At 44.4% G+C, this 21991-nt stretch overlaps 1 protein-coding gene across 4 annotated transcripts in view; it reads left to right on the top strand.

The window, feature by feature from the left end:
* The window catches only part of FLT1 (fms related receptor tyrosine kinase 1), a 128460-nt gene that overhangs the window by 51422 nt on the left and 55047 nt on the right, over nucleotides 1-21991 (top strand). For all 4 annotated transcript variants that reach the window (XM_068143393.1, XM_068143411.1, XM_068143402.1 and 1 more), the window contains exons 11-12: nucleotides 8407-8521; nucleotides 21606-21714. In XM_068143393.1, the coding sequence (XP_067999494.1) occupies nucleotides 8407-8521; nucleotides 21606-21714 (224 nt within the window). The remainder of the gene's footprint in view (nucleotides 1-8406; nucleotides 8522-21605; nucleotides 21715-21991) is intronic.

Below are 21991 nucleotides of genomic sequence, written 5' to 3' on the forward strand. Positions count from 1 at the left end.
AAAGAAATTCTGGGTGCTTGTGGAAACCTCTTGCTTTGAGTGATAGTTCTGTAGTTCCAGCCAACACCCAGCTCTTCGGTGGAGGACATGATTGCCACTTTTGAACAGAGAAAGTGGAGGCTGAGTCACAGTGCCTGCATGGGAGACAAGAGTGATTACAGTTTAGCAAAGGATTGGAAGGACAAGAAGGAAGGAAGGCTGAAATATGATGGTATTCTGTGTCCATGAAGAATGCCAAGGAGTGCAAGGCAGGAAATTGAGGGTGAAGAAGGAAAAATGTAATTGTGATAAACTCAGGATGAGAATATTTCAGGTCACCTCAAGATGTTCAAACACCTGAAAAATTACTTTCCCTAACATCCATGAGTCTCAAGTACTAGAAACAAAATGTGGGTTTTGGTGACCTTCAGCCTCAGGCTTTTGCAATATCCAGCTGTCAAACACTTTCTTTTTTCATAGAGCCTTGGAGATAGGCAAAAAGTCATGAATGCCATATACCCTGCTATTTTCAAAGATGCTCACCAGGAGGGTGAGGCATTGAGGATATTGGGCATCTCTCCTAGAGAATGCATTTTCCCTCTAAGTATTGCTCTCAGTGGGGAACACAGAGCATACTGCAAAACAGAAAACAGCTCAGTCCTTACTCTGACAACTAGGCAGTGCACCAGGGCTCCAGCCCAGCTCAGTGCATGGAAGCTGCTGAGAAATCTTCCAGCCACCCTGCACCTTGTCAGTAGGTAAATTCTCAGATTAGCTAACAGTCCTTGGGTCACAAGTTGATCCCATGCTGGAGACAGAGGCTGAGGAGTGGTGATGGAGACTTGTTCATTGAGGGTCTTGAGCATGTCTGAAGTGAGATGAGCTGGTGATATCCCACTGCTCTTGACAGGCTAGTAGGGACCAGTGGCAGCAAAAGCAGAGAGGCAAATAAGACATGCAGAGAAGATCCTACACCACTCTCACCAGGAATTCTCATTTGGCATTCTTTGTCAAGGTCTTAAAGGTGCTAAATAAATATAAACAAACTATAATTTATGGTGTAAAATGTATCCAGTTCCTATCATTTGTAGAAGACTTCTTCCTAGTGCCACTGATCCATGTATTGGGCAAGGTGCTTAGGATGAGCTCTCAGCTCTCTGCAGCTTTCCTATGAAATGCAGTGGGGCCAGCATTTCAACCTTTAACTGATTATTTTTTGACCTAGAGCAGGAGTGCTTGGACCATAGTTACTTAGAATCATGGAATCACATCCACAGCCAAAGCTTGTGGAGCATGCTGGCAGGGAGCCAGCACACATTCTCCCCCTCCACTCCACCCCCATAAAGCACATTTCACAATCTGTACATGCTCCCTGCTACTATTGTCACTCTCTGTTTCCTGCCTCAAATCTACTCAATACACCCTAAGACATGTGGCTACACCAGCCCTATGCTACCAATCACACAGCACTGAACTCCAAGGCACAGAGCACGCAAGGCCCATGTCCTTCAGATATTTTTGATAACTTTCAAGTGGAAAACCATTCCTATATATCCTTTACAATTCCAGGAATTTCCAGAGTTCCTGTCTTAAAGTCAGAGTCATCACCACTGCCTCATGAAAGATGAGTCAGCTCAACTTGAATTTGTAATAACATTGCCATGATGCTGCTAGGAATTGATTGCTGTCCTAACAGAAGAATAGATGCTGAGAAAAATACTGTACTTGCCATTAATCACTCTCAAAAATGGTCACCTTCAGTGACAGGATGGCTTCCTCTTGCTTCTAGTACTGGCGCAACTGCCAAGTACTACCTCAGTAAACACAAGCGTCACTCGGGCTGCCAGCTGCTGTGCCAAGAGAAATGCTCTCTTATGGGAGGGAAAGATTGTGATAGCCTCTGGCATCACACAGGAAGGCTTGGGAGGAATGAGCTGAGAAGATGAGGAGGCAGAAGATGAGTATTTTTCCAACTGATATGGGGATTTGGGCTCTTCCACTGGTATTTGTCACTGTACTGCTTGAACCACAAATTGCAGGACTGTCTCCAGAATGGGCAAGATTATGTCTGGACAGAAACAGAGTTTCACGCTTTCATTTGGGACTGCCTGCCACAGAGGAGGTTGAATCTGTCCTGTGAATAATTAGATAAATCTTTTACCTTAGCTCCTATACTCTGCTATGAATTGTTGCAATGACAACAAAACCACTTTTGTTCTGAGACCAGTAGTTTCACAGGCAGGACCAGCTTGGAGCTGGTTCTAGTTTTATTTCAGTGAAATAGATCAAGATGACATGAAATACACTCTTACCCTGGAAACTTTTCCCTGTCCATAGTTATAAATATACCCCACTATTGTGCTTGGCATGCTGTATGCTAATAAAGGTGAGGGCTCTGAAACTCATTAGGAAAGGGAGAGGGCTGCAGTGCAGAGTGAGGACAGTGTGAAGCTAAGGTTGATAACCATGGCCTTGTCCAGAATAGGCCATGGGAGTTTTCTTATCTCACTTTGGCAGGAGGTGCTGCTAGCTTCCTGTGCGAAATCAGGAGCATATGCTGCTTTCCTCTTGTTGTTTGGCTTCCTCCGCTACACAAGACGGTTCCCAGCACTGTGATTATCTTTGCATCTTCAAACATGGCACACTCTGCTTCCTCAAGGGCTTGATGTATTCTTGAGAAGCAGGCTGGCTCCCCTCCCCCAGGCCACTTCTCTAGGGCCCCTGCCTGTGCCAGCTTTGCACATCACAGAACTTATATGAAACTGACCTTAACTTCTGGTTGCATAAAACAGCTCTTCCAAAGAAGTGTGAATTCCCAAAGCTAATGGTGATGAGCAGGTCTGCTGGTGGAGCTCGCCCAACACTGCAGGCAGCTGGGCAGGCAGCCTGTGCTGCCACCTTCCTTGGCCCTCAGCACCAGCAAAGCCACTTGCAGCCCTCCTTCCCATCATACTAGCCTTCCCTCGGAATCTTTAGGAGAATGGCTTCTGTTTTACAAAGGCATAGGCTCATTCTCAGGCCCTCAGCACAAGGGATGAAGCCTGCCTGTGCAGGTGGGGGGGTGTGCACATGGGCAAACGCGCATGCGAGCACGCACGCAGGCATATGGAAAAAAACTGCTTCAGGAGTGAGAAACCTGATTACTGTGCTTTCCCCAGCACTCAAATAAGGCAGCAGGGTCTGATTACCTTGCTGTCACATTGCATAATGTTTACAAACATACATTTGTACGTGTACGCCCTTAGCATTTATTATATAGGATCACTGCACGTGCGTAGTTGCACCCACAAAACAGGGACGTGGAAAGATCTGCAGGGACACAGGTATGAGAAGTGCTTAGAAATGTGCTAGCAGATGTTAGCTTGTTTATCAATCTCTGTGCACACTGTGTGCTTTTTCATTAACCTGGCGGTAACCCTGGTGTAAGCTTTCCTGAAGATGCAGCGCAAGGAAGGCTCGTCCCACGACACAACACTGAAGGAATTCATGTGCTCCAGAGACGTGGAGTAAGATTCAGATACCCAAAATTCAGTGGGATTTCCCTGAAAGCACAGACAGCTCTTGCTAAAAATAGGATACCCTTGCTATTTGACTGAGTGGATGGTTTAAACCTGTAATTTCTTTATAAGGCAGAAAAATATGTAGCTGATGTTATCTGAGGACACATGCAGTGCAACATCAATTGAATTAACGGGAAGATGATTGTGTGTTTTGGTCCTAGCCAGAGCAAAGTTTTATATTTTCATTTTTCTCTCTTTCTTTCCAAGCATCTGTGCTTAGCACAAATATTTGGTTTGATGACTGCATCTAAGTGCAGCAGAGCCTTTTCTGTTACAAAATGCCTTTTGTTAGAAGCTGAAGTCAGATTAGGAGGCAAGACTCTTAATTACTCCCATTTGTCCCTTTCCCATCTCTTCTTGATGCTGCTGGCCTAAGTAGTGGCTTTCACATGGCATCACTGGCAGCATCAAGGGGCAAGATGACCAAACACTGACCTGAGTAACCATCTCAGAATACTGGAAGTGGCTTGTGTGCTGTCCCTAAGATGTGATATTGTATTTAAGGTCAAATTGAGAGCATTTGACATCTGAGAAGAGAAAGCATCTGGTTTTGCGTCCAAAGGGATGAGCCTGAATCTTGTCCTAGACTTTGCCTGGCAGCTGCAGTGCAGCTGATTTGCAAATGTTTGCTGATCCAGCAGACCGTGGAGCTGAAGTGGCACATCCAACAGCACTTCCAGCTCCTGTTGTGTGCCTTGGGTTGTTAGATAATATATTCTCTGCTTGATTGTAACTCGTTTTTCATTAAAGCCATGGACAACAGCTACTAACCATATTCAATTTTCTACTGTCATTGCACTAGCACTACAAGCAGCAATTTGGAGATAGTATGCTATGTGAAGTCAGTAGAGTTCACATATATGTCTCCAGGGCTAATATTTCATCTAGTGTTTTACATGTGTTTTTCTTGTTATTATGATGGTGTTTTGTATTATGTTATTAATAAGTAGTCAGCGCCTCACTGTGCTAAAACATCAGCAAAGAGATAAAACTGATCTCATCCCTAAGACACTGCAACTTAAATATATACAGTCTTTTTCAAGGGATTATGAGGACAAATATGATGGCAATTATGATTGGAGACTGCAGAGCTGCAAGAAAGGAGACTGGAGATGCCTTTCGAAGACCCACAAGCAGTTTCTTAACAAGCATTATAACTTCTTTGTGACCTTTACCACAACATAGAATCATAGAATTGTTAGGGTTGGAAGAGACCTCAAGGATCATTTAGTTCCACCCCCCCTGCCATGGGCAGGAACACTTCACACTAGATCAGGTTGCTTAAAGCCACATCCAGCCTGGCCTTAAAAACCTCCAGGGATGTGGCTTCCACCACCTCCCTGGGCAACCAGTTCCAGCATCTGACCACCCTCACGGTGAAGAACTTCTTCCTAACATCCAATCTGAATCTACCCATTTCTATTTTTTTTCCATCCCCCCTAGTCCTATCACTACCTGACACCCTGAAAAGTCCTGCACTTGGTTCTCTGTAAGGGCTTCTGCAGTAAGGAGCATAGATTTTTTAGCATTGGAACAAAGAAATATAAATTCATTCTGTGGGGAAAAGACACAAAAAAATTAACTAATTTTTCAGTATGGGTGAAATGAGATTCTGGGATCTCTGTCTTCCTGTACAGAGATTGCCTGAGAAAAGGATGTGCCTTAGGTATTGCCTGGTTTTGTGCCTACAGTACTGGCATCATGAAATAAGTTTTGATACCTGCTTTGGAGTGGAACTGTTATCAGCTTACCAGCATTATTCTATCTTCTGTGTTCTAGTCTTGCTACAGAACCAGGCATCTTAAAGTGCTAATGGCACCTGTCTTTCTGAATAATTTTTAACCTTTTTTCCGATCTGAACACATCACCAACTTTTCATCCTTTCCCACTTTGGGGAGTAAAACAGAATAGAATTAACCAGGTTGGAAAAGACTTTTGAGATCAGCAAGTCCAACCTATCACCCAACACCATCTCATCAACTAAACCATGGCACCAAGTGCCTCATCCAGTCCCCTCTTAAACACCTCTAGTGATGGTGACTCCACCACCTCCCCGGGCAGCCCATTCCAATGGCCAATCACTCTTTCTGTGAAGAATTTCTTCCTAACATCCAGCCTAAACCTGCCTTGACACAGCTTGAGACTGTCACCTCTCATTCTGAGACAGGTTGTCTGGGAGAGGAGACCAACCCCCACCTGGCTACAACCACCCTTCAGGTAGTTGTAGACAGCAATAAGGTCTCCCCTGGGACTCCTCTTTTCCCGGCTAAGCAACCCCAGCTCCCTCAGTCTCTCCTCATAGGGCTTGTGTTTCAAACCCCTCCCCAGCTTTGTTGCCCTTCTCTAGACATATTCCGGCAACACAGCATCAAGATCAACTCAGCAACAACTCAGCATCAACTGTCTTGGATAAGAGAAAGCTCCAAGGAGACCTTATGGTGGCCTTCCAATATCTTAAGGGGGCCTACGAGAAAACTGGTGAGGGACTTTATAGGGTGTCAGGTAGTAACAGGACTAGGGGGAATGGATCCAAGCTAGAGGAGGGTAGATTTAGATTAGACATCAGGAAGAAGTTCTTCACTGTGAGGGTGGTGAGATACTGCAACAGGTTGCCCAGGGAGGTAGTGGAAGCCCCATACCTTTTTTTTTTAAGGCCAGGCTGGATGTGGCTCTGGGCAACATGATCTAGTGGAGGGTGTTCCTACCCATGGCAGGGGGGTTGGAACTAGATGATTCTCAAGGTATCTTCCAACTCTGACAATTCTGTGATTCTGTGTGTCTTAATGCAGCTGTCTTTAATCCACCCTGCCCTCAACAATCAGAAGCTGGCTTTTAAATCAGAGTGTCGAAAAAGGGGTTGTGTATACAGGGCTTTCTTGCCATTCTATTGCTCTCTGTCTATTCTGCACACGAATCATAGAAAAGGCCTCTAAGGTCGTTGAGTCCAACCATCAAGCCAGCACCACCATCCATGGCCGTTAAACCAAGTCCAGAAGTGCCATGCCTACACATTTTTTGAACACTTACTGAGTTGGTCACTCTGCCAGATCCTTGTGCAACCTATTCTGATGCCTGACCACACTTTCTGTGAAAAAGTCTGCCTCACTACACATGCTAAACCTTCCCTGGCATAGCTTCAGGCTATTTTCTCTCTTCCATCACCTGATACTAGGGAGAAGAGACCAACTGCCACCTGTCTAGAAGCTCCTTTCAGGTAGTTGTAGAGGTCTCCCCTCAGCCTCATCTTCTCCAGACTAAACAATCCTCGTTCCGTAAGCAGTTGCTTGTAAGACTTGTTTTTTAGACCCCTCACCAGTTTTGCTCTCCTTCTCTGGAGATTGGTCAGCATCTCAATGTTCTTCTTGTAGTGAAGGGCCCAAAACTGAGCACAGTATTTGAGGTGCAGCCTCACCAGTGCTGAGCACAGGGGCACCATCACTTCCCTACTCCTGCTGGTCACACTGCTCCTGTTATAGACTAAGGCCTTCCCCTGTTTTCTGACTTTTTCAGCTCACTAAGCATCTCAATACGAGCTAAGAAATTTGGGCAGGGGATCATCTCTGTGTTCATGATTACAGCCCAAGTTAGTTTACATATCATAATTTCTTTAAGCTGTAATATCTGCTAAGGCCTGGGCAGTTTGACGCAAAGTTGCACAACTGAAAGCAAGCATGTAAAGAGTGTACCATTGATACTATAAACAACACAAAGTTTAAGCAAACTGCACAGCTAGCTGAAGGGAAATGAACCTCATTCTTTGGTCAGGATTGCATCACATGTCATTACCCAGTCAGTGGGCTTTAGAGGTCATATCTCCAAACAGCTGGTATAGATGTCAGAACTATTTGATTACAGATAATACTGCCATTATCTTTCAAATCCATGGAGGATCAAAGGAACATATCATATCCGAAAGAGCCAGCCCTTGCTGAAGGCCTAAGTTGTACTGATGAAGCTGGAATTGAACATGCAACAAAAAAATCTTGGAAGAAAAGCAAAACTAGATATCCTCAAAGAAGAACAGGGACAGACATAATTTAAGAAGCATTCCAATGTTTTTGTTTCCATGTGTACCAAATTAGGCTTTGGGAAAGAAATTAGCTCTACCATGACCCCACCTGAATGTTCTGATTAGAAGCCAATTTGTTGCATAAGGCAAAAACATTTTTTTCCCTGAGATTTCCATTCATTAACATGGCTTTGATTTTTTTTTTGCAGATTAAATGAACATTTAAATCCCTTTGGCAATTAGGTATAGTTTAACTTTATTTTGCTAATTTGCAGGATTATGGCTCGTGTTTTATAATCATTGAACTCCAATATTTATATCAGAGTTTGCCATTTTGTCAAATGAACTAAAGAAAACATTCAGAAATGAGAACGTGCACTTTTTTGCATGATGGCAAAAAGGCTCTGCACACAGTGAAACAGCATCCAATGCATGGAGCTTGAAACAGATCTAAGTAGTGTTGAATCTAAGGCTGAAAGTAGTATGAACTTGTGTTTGAAGCCAAGCCTGGTACATGACAATGGCTAAAAACAGGAGCATTGAAAATGAGATGCTGGTCTTGCACATCCCAACAATTAGGCTCTGACTGTAAATTTTGACCTTCCAGTCCACAGTGGGTTGAATGTTAGCACTTAATCCAGAGAGCTAATACTCAAGGAGTGGTTATGGAAGTAGATCAGGCTGCATCAGGCTCCAAACTTCAAGATTTAATGAAAAGTTAACTGTACTTGTCTGGTCATCACAGCACCTGCAGCTTCCCTAGCTTATCACTGTTTCCAAAATAATTGTTTTGTGTTGCATGTTAAATGCTTCACTCTGTCACCAAATCCATAAAACTTCAATTTTTGTTGTCTTCAGGCATGGATTTTGCTTTTATACTGATGGCTCTTTCATCCTGAAAGCTGGCAGCAACATGGGAAACAGGATCCAGAGCATCACTGAGAGAACAGCTGTAATAGAGGGCAAAAATAAGGTATGATTCTTTTCTGTGTGACAGCCTGTGTTGAAAACCACTCTAAGGTGCTGATGGGACAACAGTGAAGAAGCCAGTATTTTTATATTGTTTAGGTTTGAAGAGCTGTATGTATACAAATAACTGATTTGTCTGCTGAGATGTAGAGATGTACTTATTTCTGCATGCAATCATAGTAAGGTTGTGAGGCACTCAAAGAGAGTGTATCACAGGATTCACCATTTCTGCTCTCTTAAAGCTGGTCTGTAGTATTTTGGGGCAGTTCAGGAACACAGGGGCAGGGTTCCAGGCCATCTTTGCTTCATTTTGTGACATTGCACAATTTCCTGTTGTTTTTCCTATGAGAATTAAACAATTTATTCTCATTATAGAGTTTATTCACAGATGTGGTCCTAGATTATTAGATGGCCAGGTCTTTTCTTGCAATAAAAATGTTAAAGGGCCAAATGAATCCAAACTGCAAAAGCAAAGTTTAGGAGAGATCTCAGTTAGAGACAGCATGATGGCTGTCCCAGTGGCTTTCACCACCTCAATGTTAAGTGTCTAATCCATCGAGCATCCCTTTGTGGGCCATGCCTGTAGTCTGTTGGTGTCCAGTTCTGGGCCCCTCAATTCAAGAGTTGCTTGAACATGTTCAGAGAAGGGCAACAAAGCTGGTGAGGGGTCTGGAGCACAAGCCCTGTGATCACTGAAGGAGCTGGGGTTGTTTAGCCTGGAGAAGAGGAGGCTCAGGGGAGACCTTATTGGTGGGGGTCAGCCTTTTCTCCCAGGCAACCAGCACCAGAACAAGAGGACACAGTCTCAAGCTGTACCAGGGGAGGTTTAGGCTGGTTGTTAGGAAGAAATTCTTCACAGAAAGAGTGATTTGCCATGGGAATGGGCTGCCCAGGGAAGTGGTGGAGTCACCATCACAGGAAGTGCTTAAAAAGAGACTGGATGAACACTTAGTGCCATGGTTTAGTTGATCAGATGGTGCTAGGTGATAGGTTGGATTTGATGGTCTTGAAGGTCTTTTCCAACCTGGTTAATTCTGTGAGAGAAAGACAGTGAGATGAATTTGCTGGGGACCATGGTGGATTGTCCATCCATTAAAACCTTCAAATTAAGGATGCCCTAAACCAGCTGCACTGTTCTGGGTTAGATATGAGACCAATTTGGTGTGGTTGGGTAGTCTGTGAGGCGTTCAGCTGAAGATGCATAATGCTATGCGGCCGTCACTGCGCCTGATTTCACAGGTTAGTATGATTTGTGGCAGTAACAGATGAAGGCAGACATTTTAAAGCCTACCTTACTCTAGGCCTCTCACTTCTAAGAACACTGAAATGCTTTTTGTCATTCTAAGGGCATTGAGGATGCAGATCTCCTTTCCTTGATGTCTGCCTTCAGTCTTCTGCATACAAAACCGGGTATAAACACTGATTATTCTCAGGTTAGGGCCCTTTCACACACCACAGAATAAGTAGGGCTTTGCATATGAGTGTGGATCAAGCCTGGGACTGCATTTTCTCCTGCTGCTGTATTATTTAGAAAGTACCACAGGTGTTCATGGCACCATTCCAGCACATGGGAACAGGCTGGATCCCAGTGAGGCATTTGCTCTATTTAGCTGGCCACCTTTACGTGCTTAAAGATCAAGGCAAAGATGGGAGAAAGCAGCTTCCTTGGGGAGACTATTGTAGGAAAACATAAAAAAAAGAGATATAAGGAGGGATTTGAAGGAGGAAAGGGAAATAATTTCAGGCACAAGAAGACACAATCTATTCCAAAGGCAGAATGATGACCAAAAGATGATAAGAACCAGTTATTTTCCAGAAGACATCTAGTCATGCTATGGGTGAAGTCCTACCTGTTTTCAGGGTGCAGAAGGAGCTGTCTAACGACCAGATCTCATTCTCCTTGTGTACCATGCATTTTGGAGACAGCGGAAGAGGAGTGGCTGAAATGTCAAAGCAAGTTCCAGTCAACAGCAAATAAATTCCTCCCTGGAGGAAGATGCTAATAATGGGTCCTTGCAGCAGAACTGCAGGTTTTGTTTGAAGTCTTTGGCAGGTAGCCCTTTGTAAAAAATATGCCCAGAAATGAACCAAGGAATGGTCTCTGCATGTGTTACATGGAAAGTTTTGCAGGGAAACTTAGTGGTTCTCCTTGCAAGGCAATTTAGTTAAACTAAGAAAGGTCTGCCTTTCATTGCTTTGCTCTTCCTGGTGCCTACAGCACATGGGAGGTCAATGAAACAATCTCTTTGCTCAGCTTATGGACGGCTTTCCTAAGATTTCTTGATTTCTGCTGCTCTTCTGTAGCTTTTCAAGCACAGCTGAATTCCTGTTGTGAGTAGAAAATGCTCTCTAATCCTGGGTTCCCAGCCAAGCCATGAATTGCATGAGCATGCAGGATTTTTTTCTTGTTTTTCCATGGAGTCTATAGATTTTCAGTCTCTGCAGTCCAAGAGTCATTCTTGGTCTTCTAGAGCAAACTCAGAGTCACAGTTCAGACAAAGCCTTTCTGCTGGGCTATTGTAAAACTTAATAGCACTGAACTTACTGAATGCAGCATGTCATCACAAGCATCTGGCTCTGATGTACTGCTACTGTGAGCAGTTCTGCTGCTGCAAACAGCTACAAACAGCCCTCTGAGGCACTTCAACATCAACAGAGTCCTGCTGTCTAAACAGTGTCTACCTCAGTTCCACATCCAAGCATAGCAAGCTTGGTAAAAACAGTCTCAAAGCTCAATGAAGGCAACAAAGATGTAGGAGACAGAACAGTAGGAAATGGATGAAGAAACTTAAATAAACAGAATATTTGGTTTGGTAGGAAAGGAGAAATGGGGGTGAACACAGGATAAGATTATTGTAATCAAGGAAAAAGATGAACAAGAAATAGTCAAAAGGAGTTTTTTTAGCCATCAAGATAGCTTTTTCCACCTTGCTTAAAGGCATTGTACCAGTTCCTTCTGTTTCCTTCCTGTATGTGCATCATTCAAGTTCCTCCAGTTTGGCTTTTCTGCTGTGGTATGTTGATTGTTTGTTTGTTTGTCTGTGGTTATCAAGGTGGCCCCAAGTATATCTTTAAAGTTAGAAAACCCTCAGACTCTCTGTCTGTCTGGTTAAAGTAATGCAGGAAGCCTATGCTACATTATTCTTCTGGTGACAGAGAAAGCATGACAGTGTTTTAGCAACATTTCCGCTGAAGCCTTTCCAAACAGACATTGAGAAACTTGAGTGGTATAATGGAAGAACTTTGTAACATAAGCTGTAATACTTAATCACGAGACAACTCTTGAAGGGATTTGATTCCCCCACCCGAAGTTTTCATTCTCATTCTGTTGGACATTTCAGTGACTTCCTACAAAGCTGGGCTATTCTTAGGCTTATCATGTAAACAGATCGCAGACACTGCCCTGTCATTCAGCTGCTTAAAGCCATCACTTCTCAGTGTTCCCAGCCAAGGTTAACTGCTATGTATAACTTGGGACTAATACTGATTATTAGTAGTAGTAGTACTAGTATGATCAATACTTTTTTAAATTGTCAGTCTGTGAATGGTCTGCAACAACGAGGTCCAAAGAGCTGCTATATTCATTGGTATCACTGCATACACATCAGGCACGTGTTCTCTCCCATGTGTGCAGGCACAATGGTTTATCAACAGCTTTGAAAGGAGTCAGTACTTCTTGTACAGGAATACAAGGGTCTACTAGCAGCAGATGGAGCATATATGTCCCAGAGGGGGAGAAAGATCCTAGCGCATGAGAATAGCCTATCCCACAGAGGGAAAAGGGTTTTAGGAAGGGAGTTGGCAGGACTCATTGACAGGGCTTTAAATTAGATTTGAAGGGGGAAGGGGCTGAAACCAGTCCCCACAGACAGGAGTCTGAGGGTGGTAAGCTGGAGTCAGGAATGAAACCAGCAGCCCAGCTGAGGTGTATGTACACTAATGCACGCAGTATGGGTAACAAACAAGAAGAGCTGGAAGCCTTGTTACAGCAGGAAAGTTATGATGTAGTTGCCATCACAGAAACATGGTGGGACGACTCACATGACTGGAGCACTGTAATTGATGGCTACAGGCTCTCCAGGAGAGACAGGTGAGGGAGAAGGGGTGGAGGGGTAACCCTATATGTCACGGAGGCTCTAGATGCCATGGAACTAGAGATTAAGGATGATCAAGTTGAGTGCCTATGGGTGAGAATTAGAGGGAAGGCTAACTTGGGTGATGTCCTGGTTGGAGTCTGTTATAGACCACCCAACCAGGATGAAGAGGTTGATGAATTATTTCATAAGCAGCTAGAGACTGTCTCAAGATCACCAGACCTTCTTCTTATGGCAATTTTAACCTGCCAGTTATCTGCTGGGAACTTAACACAGCAAAGAGAAGGCAGTCTAGAAGGTTCTTAGAGTGTATGGAGGATAGTCTCTTATCACAGCTGCTGTGTGAGCCTACCAAGGGTGAGGCTTTACTTGACCTTCTTTTTACAAACAGAGAAGGGCTGGTGGGAGATGCGGTGGTTGGAGGCTGTCTGGGGTCCAGTGACCATGAAATAATTGAGTGTTCAATACACAGTCAAGCTAAGAGGGGCAGCAACAAAATTTTCACTCTGGACTTACAGAGGGTGGATTTCAGGTTACTCAAGGAAACTAACTCAGAAGGTTCCTTGGGAAACAGCCCTTGAAAACAAAGGGGTCCAGGAGGGCTGGACATACTTCAAGGAAGAACTGGTTGAAGGCGCAGGAACAGGCTGTGCCAATGTGCTGGAAGATGAGCCGCTGGGGCAGATGGCCAGCCTGGATGGGCAATGAACTTCTGAATGAATTAAGGAGAAAAAAGAGGGTGTATCATCTTTGGAAGGAAGGTGAGGTTACCCATAAAATGTTCAAGGATGTTGCCAGGTCATGTAGGAAAAAAATTAGAGAGGCAAAAGCCCACTTAGAGCTTAGACTGGCCTCTGCTGTGAAGGACAACAAAAAATCCTTCTATAAATATATCAATGGCAAAAGGAGGGGCAAGGAGAAGCTCCACTCCTTGGTGGATACGGAGGGGAACATAGTAACAAAAGATGAGGAAAAGGCAGAGGTACTTAACACTTTCTTTGCCACAATTTTTAACAGCAAGATAGGTTGTCTTCCAGACAACTGGCCTCCTGAGCGGGCAGATGGAGGCAGGGAGCAGTATATTTCCCCTGTGATCTCGGAGGAAGCAGTTAGAGACCTGCTTAGCTGCTTGGATCCCCACAAGTCCATGGAACTGGATGGGATCCATCCTAGGGTGCTGAGACAGCTGGAAGATGAGCTGGCCAAGCCACTCTCCATCCTTTACCACCAGTCCTGGCTCACTGGAGAGGTCCCAGACAACTGGAAGCTGGCCAATGTGATGCCCATCCGCAAGAAGGGCTGGAAGGAGGAACCAGGGAATTCCAGACCTGTCAGCCTGACCTCATTGCCAGGCAAGATCATGGAACAGGTCATCTTGAGTGCAATCACACAGCACTTACAGGATGGCCAAGGGACCAGGCCCAGCCAGCTGACCAATCTGATCTCCTTCTACAAGCAGGTGACCCGCTTGGTGGATGTGGGGAGGCCTGTGGATGTAGTCTACCTGGACTTCAGCAAGGCCTTTGACACCGAGCCCCAGCAAACTCCTGGCCAAGCTGTCAGCCCCTGGCTTGGACAGCAGCACTCTGTGCTGGGTTAGGAACTGGCTGGAGGGCCAAACCCAGAGAGTGGTGGTGAATGGTGCCACATCCAGCTGGCAGCCAGTCACTAGTGGTGTGCCCCAGGGATCAGTGCTGGGCCCCATTCTCTTCAATATCTTCATCAATGATCTGGATGAGGGCATTGAGTCAGTCATCAGTAAATTTGCAGATGACACCAAGCTGGGGGCAGGTGTTGATCTGCTGGAGGGTAGGAGAGCTCTGCAGAGGGACCTCGACAGGCTGGACAGATGGGCAGAGTCCAACGGCATGAGATTTAACACATCCAAGTGCTGAGTTCTGCACATTGGCCACAACAACCCCATGCAGTGCTACAGGCTGGGGTCAGAGTGGCTGGAGAGTGGCCAGGCAGAAAGGGACCTGCGGGTGCTGGTTGACAGTAGGCTGAACATGAGCCAGCAGTGTGCCCAGGTGGCCAAGAAAACCAATGGCATCCTGGCCTGTATCAGGAATGGTGTGGCCAGCAGGAGCAGGGAGGTCATTCTGCCCCTGTACTCAGCACTGGTTAGGCCACACCTTGAGTCCCGTGTCCAGTTGTGGGCCCCTCAGTTTAGGAACAATGTTGAGTTGCTGAATGTGTCCAGAGAAGGGCAATGAAGCTGATGAGGTTTGGAGACCAAGCCCTATGAGGAAAGACTGAGGGAGTTGGGGCTGCTTAGCCGGGAAAAGAGGAGGCTCAGGGGAGACCTTATTGCTGTCTACAACTACCTGAAGGGAGGTTGTAGCCAGGTGGGGGTTGGTCTCTTCTCCCAGACAACCTGTCTCAGAATGAGAGGGGACAGTCTCAAGCTGTGTCAAGGGAGGTTTAGGCTGAATGTTAGGAAGAAATTCTTCACAGAAAGAGTGATTGGCCATTGGAATGGGCTGCCCAGGGAGGTTGTGGAGTCACCATCATTAGAGGTGTGTAAGAGGGGACTGGATGAGGCACTTGATGCCATGGTTTAGTTGATGAGATGGTGTTGGGTGATAGGTTGGACTTGCTGATCTCAAAGGTCTTTTCCAACCTGGTTAATTCTGTATTCTGTATTCTACAAAGGACAAGGAGTGCAGGAGTCAGTACTTCTTGTACAGGAGTACAAGTGACAGGGAGCTGCAGGAGCAATGGACAAAGATCCTGGGTGTGGAAAATGCACAGAAGAGTGGCAAGAAGATGAGTTCAGATATAGGAGAGAGTGGAAAGTGTTGGCCAAGGAGACAGGATGTGCCAGAGGAGGTTTAGATTGGATAGAAGGAAAAATTTCTTTACTGAAAGAGTGGTGAGGTATTGGAACAGGCTGCCCAGGGAGGTTGTGGCATTGCCACCCCTGGAGATGTTCAGGAACTGCATAGATGTGGTGCTTCAGGATATAGTTTAGTGGTCATGGTACAGTTGGAATGATGATCTCAAAGGTCTTTTTCAACCATAATGATTCTGTAATTCTGTTCTGTGATAAATCCCAGGAAAGGAGGCAGTAGACAGGAGGTAGGGCAATTGAATAGAGTGAAAAGTTCAGGTAAGTGGGACAACACTCCCTTATTTTGGGGACATAGCCTACTAGACCCACATTTTTGAGAACCTGTATGGGAACAGAAGGTCCCTGACTGCCTCATCCTTCTGCTTCTAGCAAATGCTGGTGTCCCACTGACAATAACATATTCCACAGAAGCTGAGTCTGTGTCACAATGTGCCAGGAGCTCCAGGAGCTTTATATAAAGATTAGTTGTGGTTTGTCATTCATATGTATATGGGTGTGTGTATCTACATACATATCTGTATGGACTTGCTTTCCACTGCATAAGCACCTTACTAACACAAGTTTGTAGTGGTCCCATCCCTTGTGAGTGACAAAGCCACTTGACTCCAGGAAAAATGGAAAGTAATGACCCTGTAACAGGATTCTGCATGACCAAAGGTAGGCTTGCCTTTCTCCATCTCTGGTTTGGCTGGCACTGAATAGTCAACCTGACCTGTGCTAACCGTACACAGTATTAAAAACTGTGACCATTCAACATAAAGTTGGAGCACTAGATAGTCAGAAGGATCAGTCCTTGAACATGACTGATAAAGTGTGACCATGCAAAATCTCTCCTGCATGTTCTGTGCCAAGCCCTAAACATCTAACATGCATAAAATCATAGAATCAATGAGGTTGAAAAAGACCTCAAAGATCATCAAGTCCAACCTGTCACCAAACACCTCATGACTACTAAACCATGGCACCAAGTGCTACATCCAATCCCCTCTTGAACATCTCCAGGGATGGTGACTTCACTACCTCCCCAGGCAGCCCATTCCAATGGCCATTCACTCTTTCTGTGAAGAACTTCTTCCTAACATCCAGCCTGAACCTCTCCTGGTGCAGCTTTACACTGTGTCCTCTTGTTCTGGTGATGATTGCCCGGGAGAAGAGATCAACCCCCACCTAGCTACAACCTCCCTTCAGGTAGTTGTAGACAGCAATAAGGTCTCCTCTGAGCCTCCTCTTCTCCAGGCTAAGCAACCCCATCTCCCTCAGCCTCTCCTCATAGGGCTTGTGTTTGAGACCTCTCACCAGCCTTGTTGCCCTTCTCTGGACATGTTCAAGCATCTCAATGTCCTTCTTAAATTGAGGACTGGACACAGTACTCAAGGTGTGGCCTAACCAGTGCGGAGTACAGGGGCAGAATGACTTCCCTGCTCCTGCTGGCCACACTGTTCCTGATTCAGGCCAGGATGCCATTGCCCTTCTTGGACTGATGAGATGAAGCAGCATGTGTTGAGTCAGTTCTCAGCCTCTGCACACACCAGGTCTCTGGCCAGTACATCTGTGCTGATTTGCTGTTTGGAACCCAAAAGCAGAAAAGAAAGCTGTTTAGCTCAATTCAACAGCAGTAATTTGAATCTTTCTCCTCTACCAACAGCTGACTTTCATGAAATGCATGAGATCTTTTGATCTTTTTCTGTCTAGTTTGGTTAAAATTGGGTAATAAATTAAAAAACTACCGAGCACATGGAGGAGTAGAGGATACTGGCAGACAGATGGACAGACAATCTGATCTTACTAGCAAACGAGGCTAAAGATAGCAGTAAGAGTGTAGCTTGCCTCTTTTTCAGCATGTTATAACTTCTCCTGGGGCCTTCCCAAGTGCTACTAGAATCTCTGTCAACACTGCTAAGCAGATCACTGGGAGGTGCCAGCTGAGCCAAGCTCTTGGTGAGATTAAAACCGGCAGAAATTGGCACCTGTGTCTTCCAAGCTGTGGCTCTCTCCAGCTCCTGAAATTGATCCCCTCCCTTGGTGCTCAAGGGAGGGCTAAACTGAGCCCTGTTTCACTCTTCTTACAGCGCTGGGGAATAGGGCAGGGGGTGCCCATGCCATTGCTGTCTGTAGCATGATCTTCTCACAAGTCAGCCAGCTGCATTCATTCTCATGGGCTGCGTGAATGGGACAACACAATGTGCAGAGGGAAACAACAGCTCTGCTTGCTAAACAGCAGTGACTTGACTGTCTGACCCCAGCAGGGAAGAGGTTGCCTGCCTCTGCATATTCACGTTGTGCTGCTGAAGATAGCTTGGTGTTTCTTCTGTGGTGGTCCTGAAGATGAAGCTTGTTGTTGCAGGTGTCTTGCACTGATGCATGCCAACATGTAAGGCATGCAGATCATCTCTTTGGCATAAGCAGACCAATCCAGTAGTGTGCTGCCAGTATTTCAGTATTTGTCTTCCTAAATAATACTCCTTTAAGTCAAAGATAAATTGAAGGAGGTAAGGAGAGCATATACTCTTTTTCTGTATGTATTTATTTATATTAACCAATACATGTTCTTAAAAGAACAATCAGGATGGAATCAACGAGGTTTATCAGAATAGCCTTAATCTGTTCAATGTTGAAAGGGCAGCATTTTGCATTTTAAATGTATTGGCTGTTTTGAGAAGGTAGGACACCAACCTCTGAATGGAGCATCTTCATGTCAGTGTCTGCAGAGGCCTTCTGTGAGTTAGACAAGATTCAAGTTTCCAACCTTTTTCTGAACCCTCTTGCTTCTCTGCCATCAGCTGGAGCAGTGGGAATCTTCCATCTACAACACTTTGAGACAAGAGAATTTCAAGCACACCCTCCAGGGGACAGACAACCCCACCCTGGCTCCAAGCACAGGGATCATGCCAGTTGCTTTACACTCTTTTTTCTCCCAGTGTTTTCCTTATCAGTTTTCACTGCAAACAAATCTGTAAATGCATCTTCCATCTCTCAGGATTTCTGCTTTAGCCTCTTATTTTCTGGCAGAAGCAGCGGCAGTGTGAGATTTACTTCTCTAGCCCCTGCTTTGAGATGAGCTGGTAGCACAGTGCTTCAGTTGAGGTGACGGTTGCAGACATGAGAAATCCAGGATTAAAGCTTTGATGGTAAATGGGCTTTGCAGACAGCTGATGCTCAAGATGCCGAGCATGCCAGAAAGGATTTGCCCTGTTCTGATGTCTGATCACGGCAACTGGGTTTAGAATTTCTATATAGAACGTGGTTGTAAATCCAGGGCCTGAAAGATTCTGTTGCAAAGATAGATGATCCAAGGCTGTGAGAGCTTTATGTCTTGCTCCTTTTGCAGCAATAGCTGCATAGAGAAATCATACAGCACAGGCTCATCTCAAATAGCCATAATTGCTCAATAAAGAGCAGCATGCCAGGCTTAGTTTTGTACACACTGCATCTCTGGTGGGTTTTGGCTGGCATCCATAATGCAGAACATAGACTGCACCACTGGAGGGCTCACAAACTGTTTAAAGAGATGTTATCTTATCCTTATGACTAATTTATAAGCTGAATGATTTATGCAGAGACATGTTGTCTCTAAAATACTCTGTTCTGTTGCAAAGTCAGTCTTGCTTTTTCCTGGACACTGTGGCTTTCTCTGTCTTAGTCAAGTAAACATACCAATGGTTGCTCTCTGGCACTAAGGCCCCTGCTCATGACATTTATATCCCTTGCTCTCCAAACACCTTCAGCTGCGTAGATGTTGCCTGCTGGAAGTGATCCTTCGCCCATGCTAGAGGAGTATTTTGGACAGTGCAAGTTGGTCAAAACCAAAATAATGGTGGGGAAAAGCTAACAGTTTAAACCACTGAATTGTAGTAATGGGGAATGTTCTCTGGATCCATTTAATATGCAAGAAAAGGCTTAATCTCTTAGCACCCTGGTCAGCAACAGCAGTCATGTTGCTTTGCTGTAACTGTATGTGCCATCTTCACTGTAATCAAAGTAATAATCACATTGCAGTGGGTTGGAACAGCAAAACTCTCATAGGATACAAAGTTATGCATTAAAACTAATACCTGATTACATCAGGACAAAATACAGTTTGATACTACTGAGAAACTTTCCAAGCCATTGGAGTAATTGACCGAAGAATAATTGACATGTATTTTTCAGGCTCAGAAATACTCTGGTTGTGAGTATAGTAGAATAGACCAATGCCATGAAGTCAAAGAGCAGGAGCTTCATTCTCCTTCATTGTGCATTTTAGGTAACTGTTCCAACGTGGGCAAAGTTGCTATGAGGTAATGTGAACTAACAACAAAAAACACAAAGGTTAATTTTGTGATGGAAAGTCTAGGATGGCAGAAGTGGTGTTTAACCACCCACATTAGGCCTCTGGCAGATGTTGTGGGACTCCTTTTTATTCTGACTCTGTATTGATAAAACAGCTGCAGGATTCCTGGTGCTGTGCACTGTGTTCACACTTTACAGAATTATGTTTAAGCACTGGAAGGAATTCAAAGGGAAGGACAAAATACTGGCAGGGCTGGACCCACATTTTGTAATTAAGAATTTGTAGAGGTCAGCTTACTGAATATAGCAAAGGGCTAAATGCAGGTTGTAATTATCCATCTGGTATTACTTGAACCTCTTTCATCTCACAGAACAGACTGAAAAGTGGGTTAGAAAAATTCTAGCTAGAAATGAGATGTAGTTTGTTAGCAGACAGGTAGCTGACCATTGAGACAGCTTAACAGGGTGAAGCTGCTGTTAGCATCATTTGTAGTCTTGAATCTGCCATAGGGCAGTTTTCTAAAGGAAATAACCCAAGATCCAATTACTTGAATCCAATGTGATCACTCAAGTAGTAGGAAAAGTCATAGATACTTTGTACTAAAGTATGTTTTGGAAAACCAGAAGATCTGTATTATTTAGGGGTTTAACAAGGAGTACAGTGAGACCCATGAGGTCTCTGGTCAAGAGATAGAAAAGCATTGCAAATGTTCAGTGGTTAGAAATGTAGATAGCTGGTCCTTATTTATTAGTGACCCTCTTGTGCTCGTCTCTGGACTCTAGCAATCAGGCAGACTTAAAAGAATGTATTAGTTGCACAAAAATGATTTTAAAGGTTTTCAGACAATCCAAATAATTCCCAACAATGGCATTCTGTGGCCACACCATTTCCTTTTGTCACAATCCCAGCTCTGCCTCTAACTCTAGCCAAAACTTGTTTTACAGAAGAACTAAGATGGAAATACAGAAAATTAATCTCTCAAGTTCCATCTGACAGTATGTCCCATTGCTGGGCTCTGTGTGCATACCCCTTGTCCCAGCTCCATATCAGAATGATACTTCAGTTGTTTCTGCATGACTTTGTTCTTTCATTTAGTGCTCAAGCCATTAGACCGTGGTTTTCCATCACCATAAAGGTATAACTTTTATGATTACTGTGAGTTTAATACTTCTTAAGGCATATCAGATGCTGTTAGTTCCTAGTCTCTCAAGGCCTTATCTTGCAAATCATATTACTTTGTGAAAATATTTATGGTGAACCTCTTAAGATGGTGATAAGATACACACAAAGAAAGCCAATATATTGTTGTTTGCTAGTAGAAATATTAAGTCCAAGAAGAGGAAATAGTTCAAAAAGGGATGACTAAACATCTCTTTTACTGCTGTCCTTTCTCACCTGACACATATGTGAGAAAATGACAGAGAAACCAAATGCATTTAGTGCCATACAGACATACTTTCCCTCCACCATTACACAAGTGCCTGAGGCACACCTCCCCTATTCCCGTCGCAGTCTGGCTCTCCTACAGGCTGTTTATCTCCTTGGATGAACCACGCTGTGTCACACTTCATGTTTTATAGCTTATCGTTACCTCTGCAGCAAGAGATAAATCAACCTGAAGACACATTCAAAGATTTTTGGTTATGATGACTCTGATAATATAAAGGTCACCCAAGGAGCTTATTTCCTGTTATTCTTCCATCCTTTCCAAAACTGTACATGGCGACATCTCCCTTAAATAGCCTCAGTGGTGCCCATCACTGAACGAATGGAAAGAGTGGGTCATGGGACCATCGAAATAAAAAAGGAAGGGAAGGTTTCAGTTGAGTTCCTGAGTCAATGAAAGCTAAATTTCTTCTTTCCTTTGCAGACTGCTAGCACTCTTGTTGTAGCTGAAGCCAAATCTTCTGGAATCTACAGCTGTGTGGCATCCAATAAAGTGGGAAAAGCTGAAAGAAACGTCAGCTTTATTGTAACAGGTAAGAACCAGTCACCACTACAGCTCCACGTGTTTCCTGGTCCTGAGAGTGTAACTGTTAGGCTGTTGTGGCTTTATCCTATGCCACAGTTTGAGAATTTTAATGTGTGCACCTGCAAACTCATAGCATGCTTTGGGGTGATCCTGGAATGACTTTTCACAGTAGCAGGTGTGGATTTCTAAGAAGGACACCAAATTTGGTGGATGACTCATCTCTCCATCAAGTATCCAGCGTGACACAACTTTCTCACAAATGTACAAATCTGTAATCACCTCTT

Source organism: Melanerpes formicivorus, unplaced genomic scaffold, assembly GCF_026170545.1.
Source record: "Melanerpes formicivorus ecotype bairdi unplaced genomic scaffold, bMelFor1.0.p_v2 SCAF_1, whole genome shotgun sequence".
Lineage (NCBI taxonomy): Eukaryota > Metazoa > Chordata > Aves > Piciformes > Picidae > Melanerpes > Melanerpes formicivorus.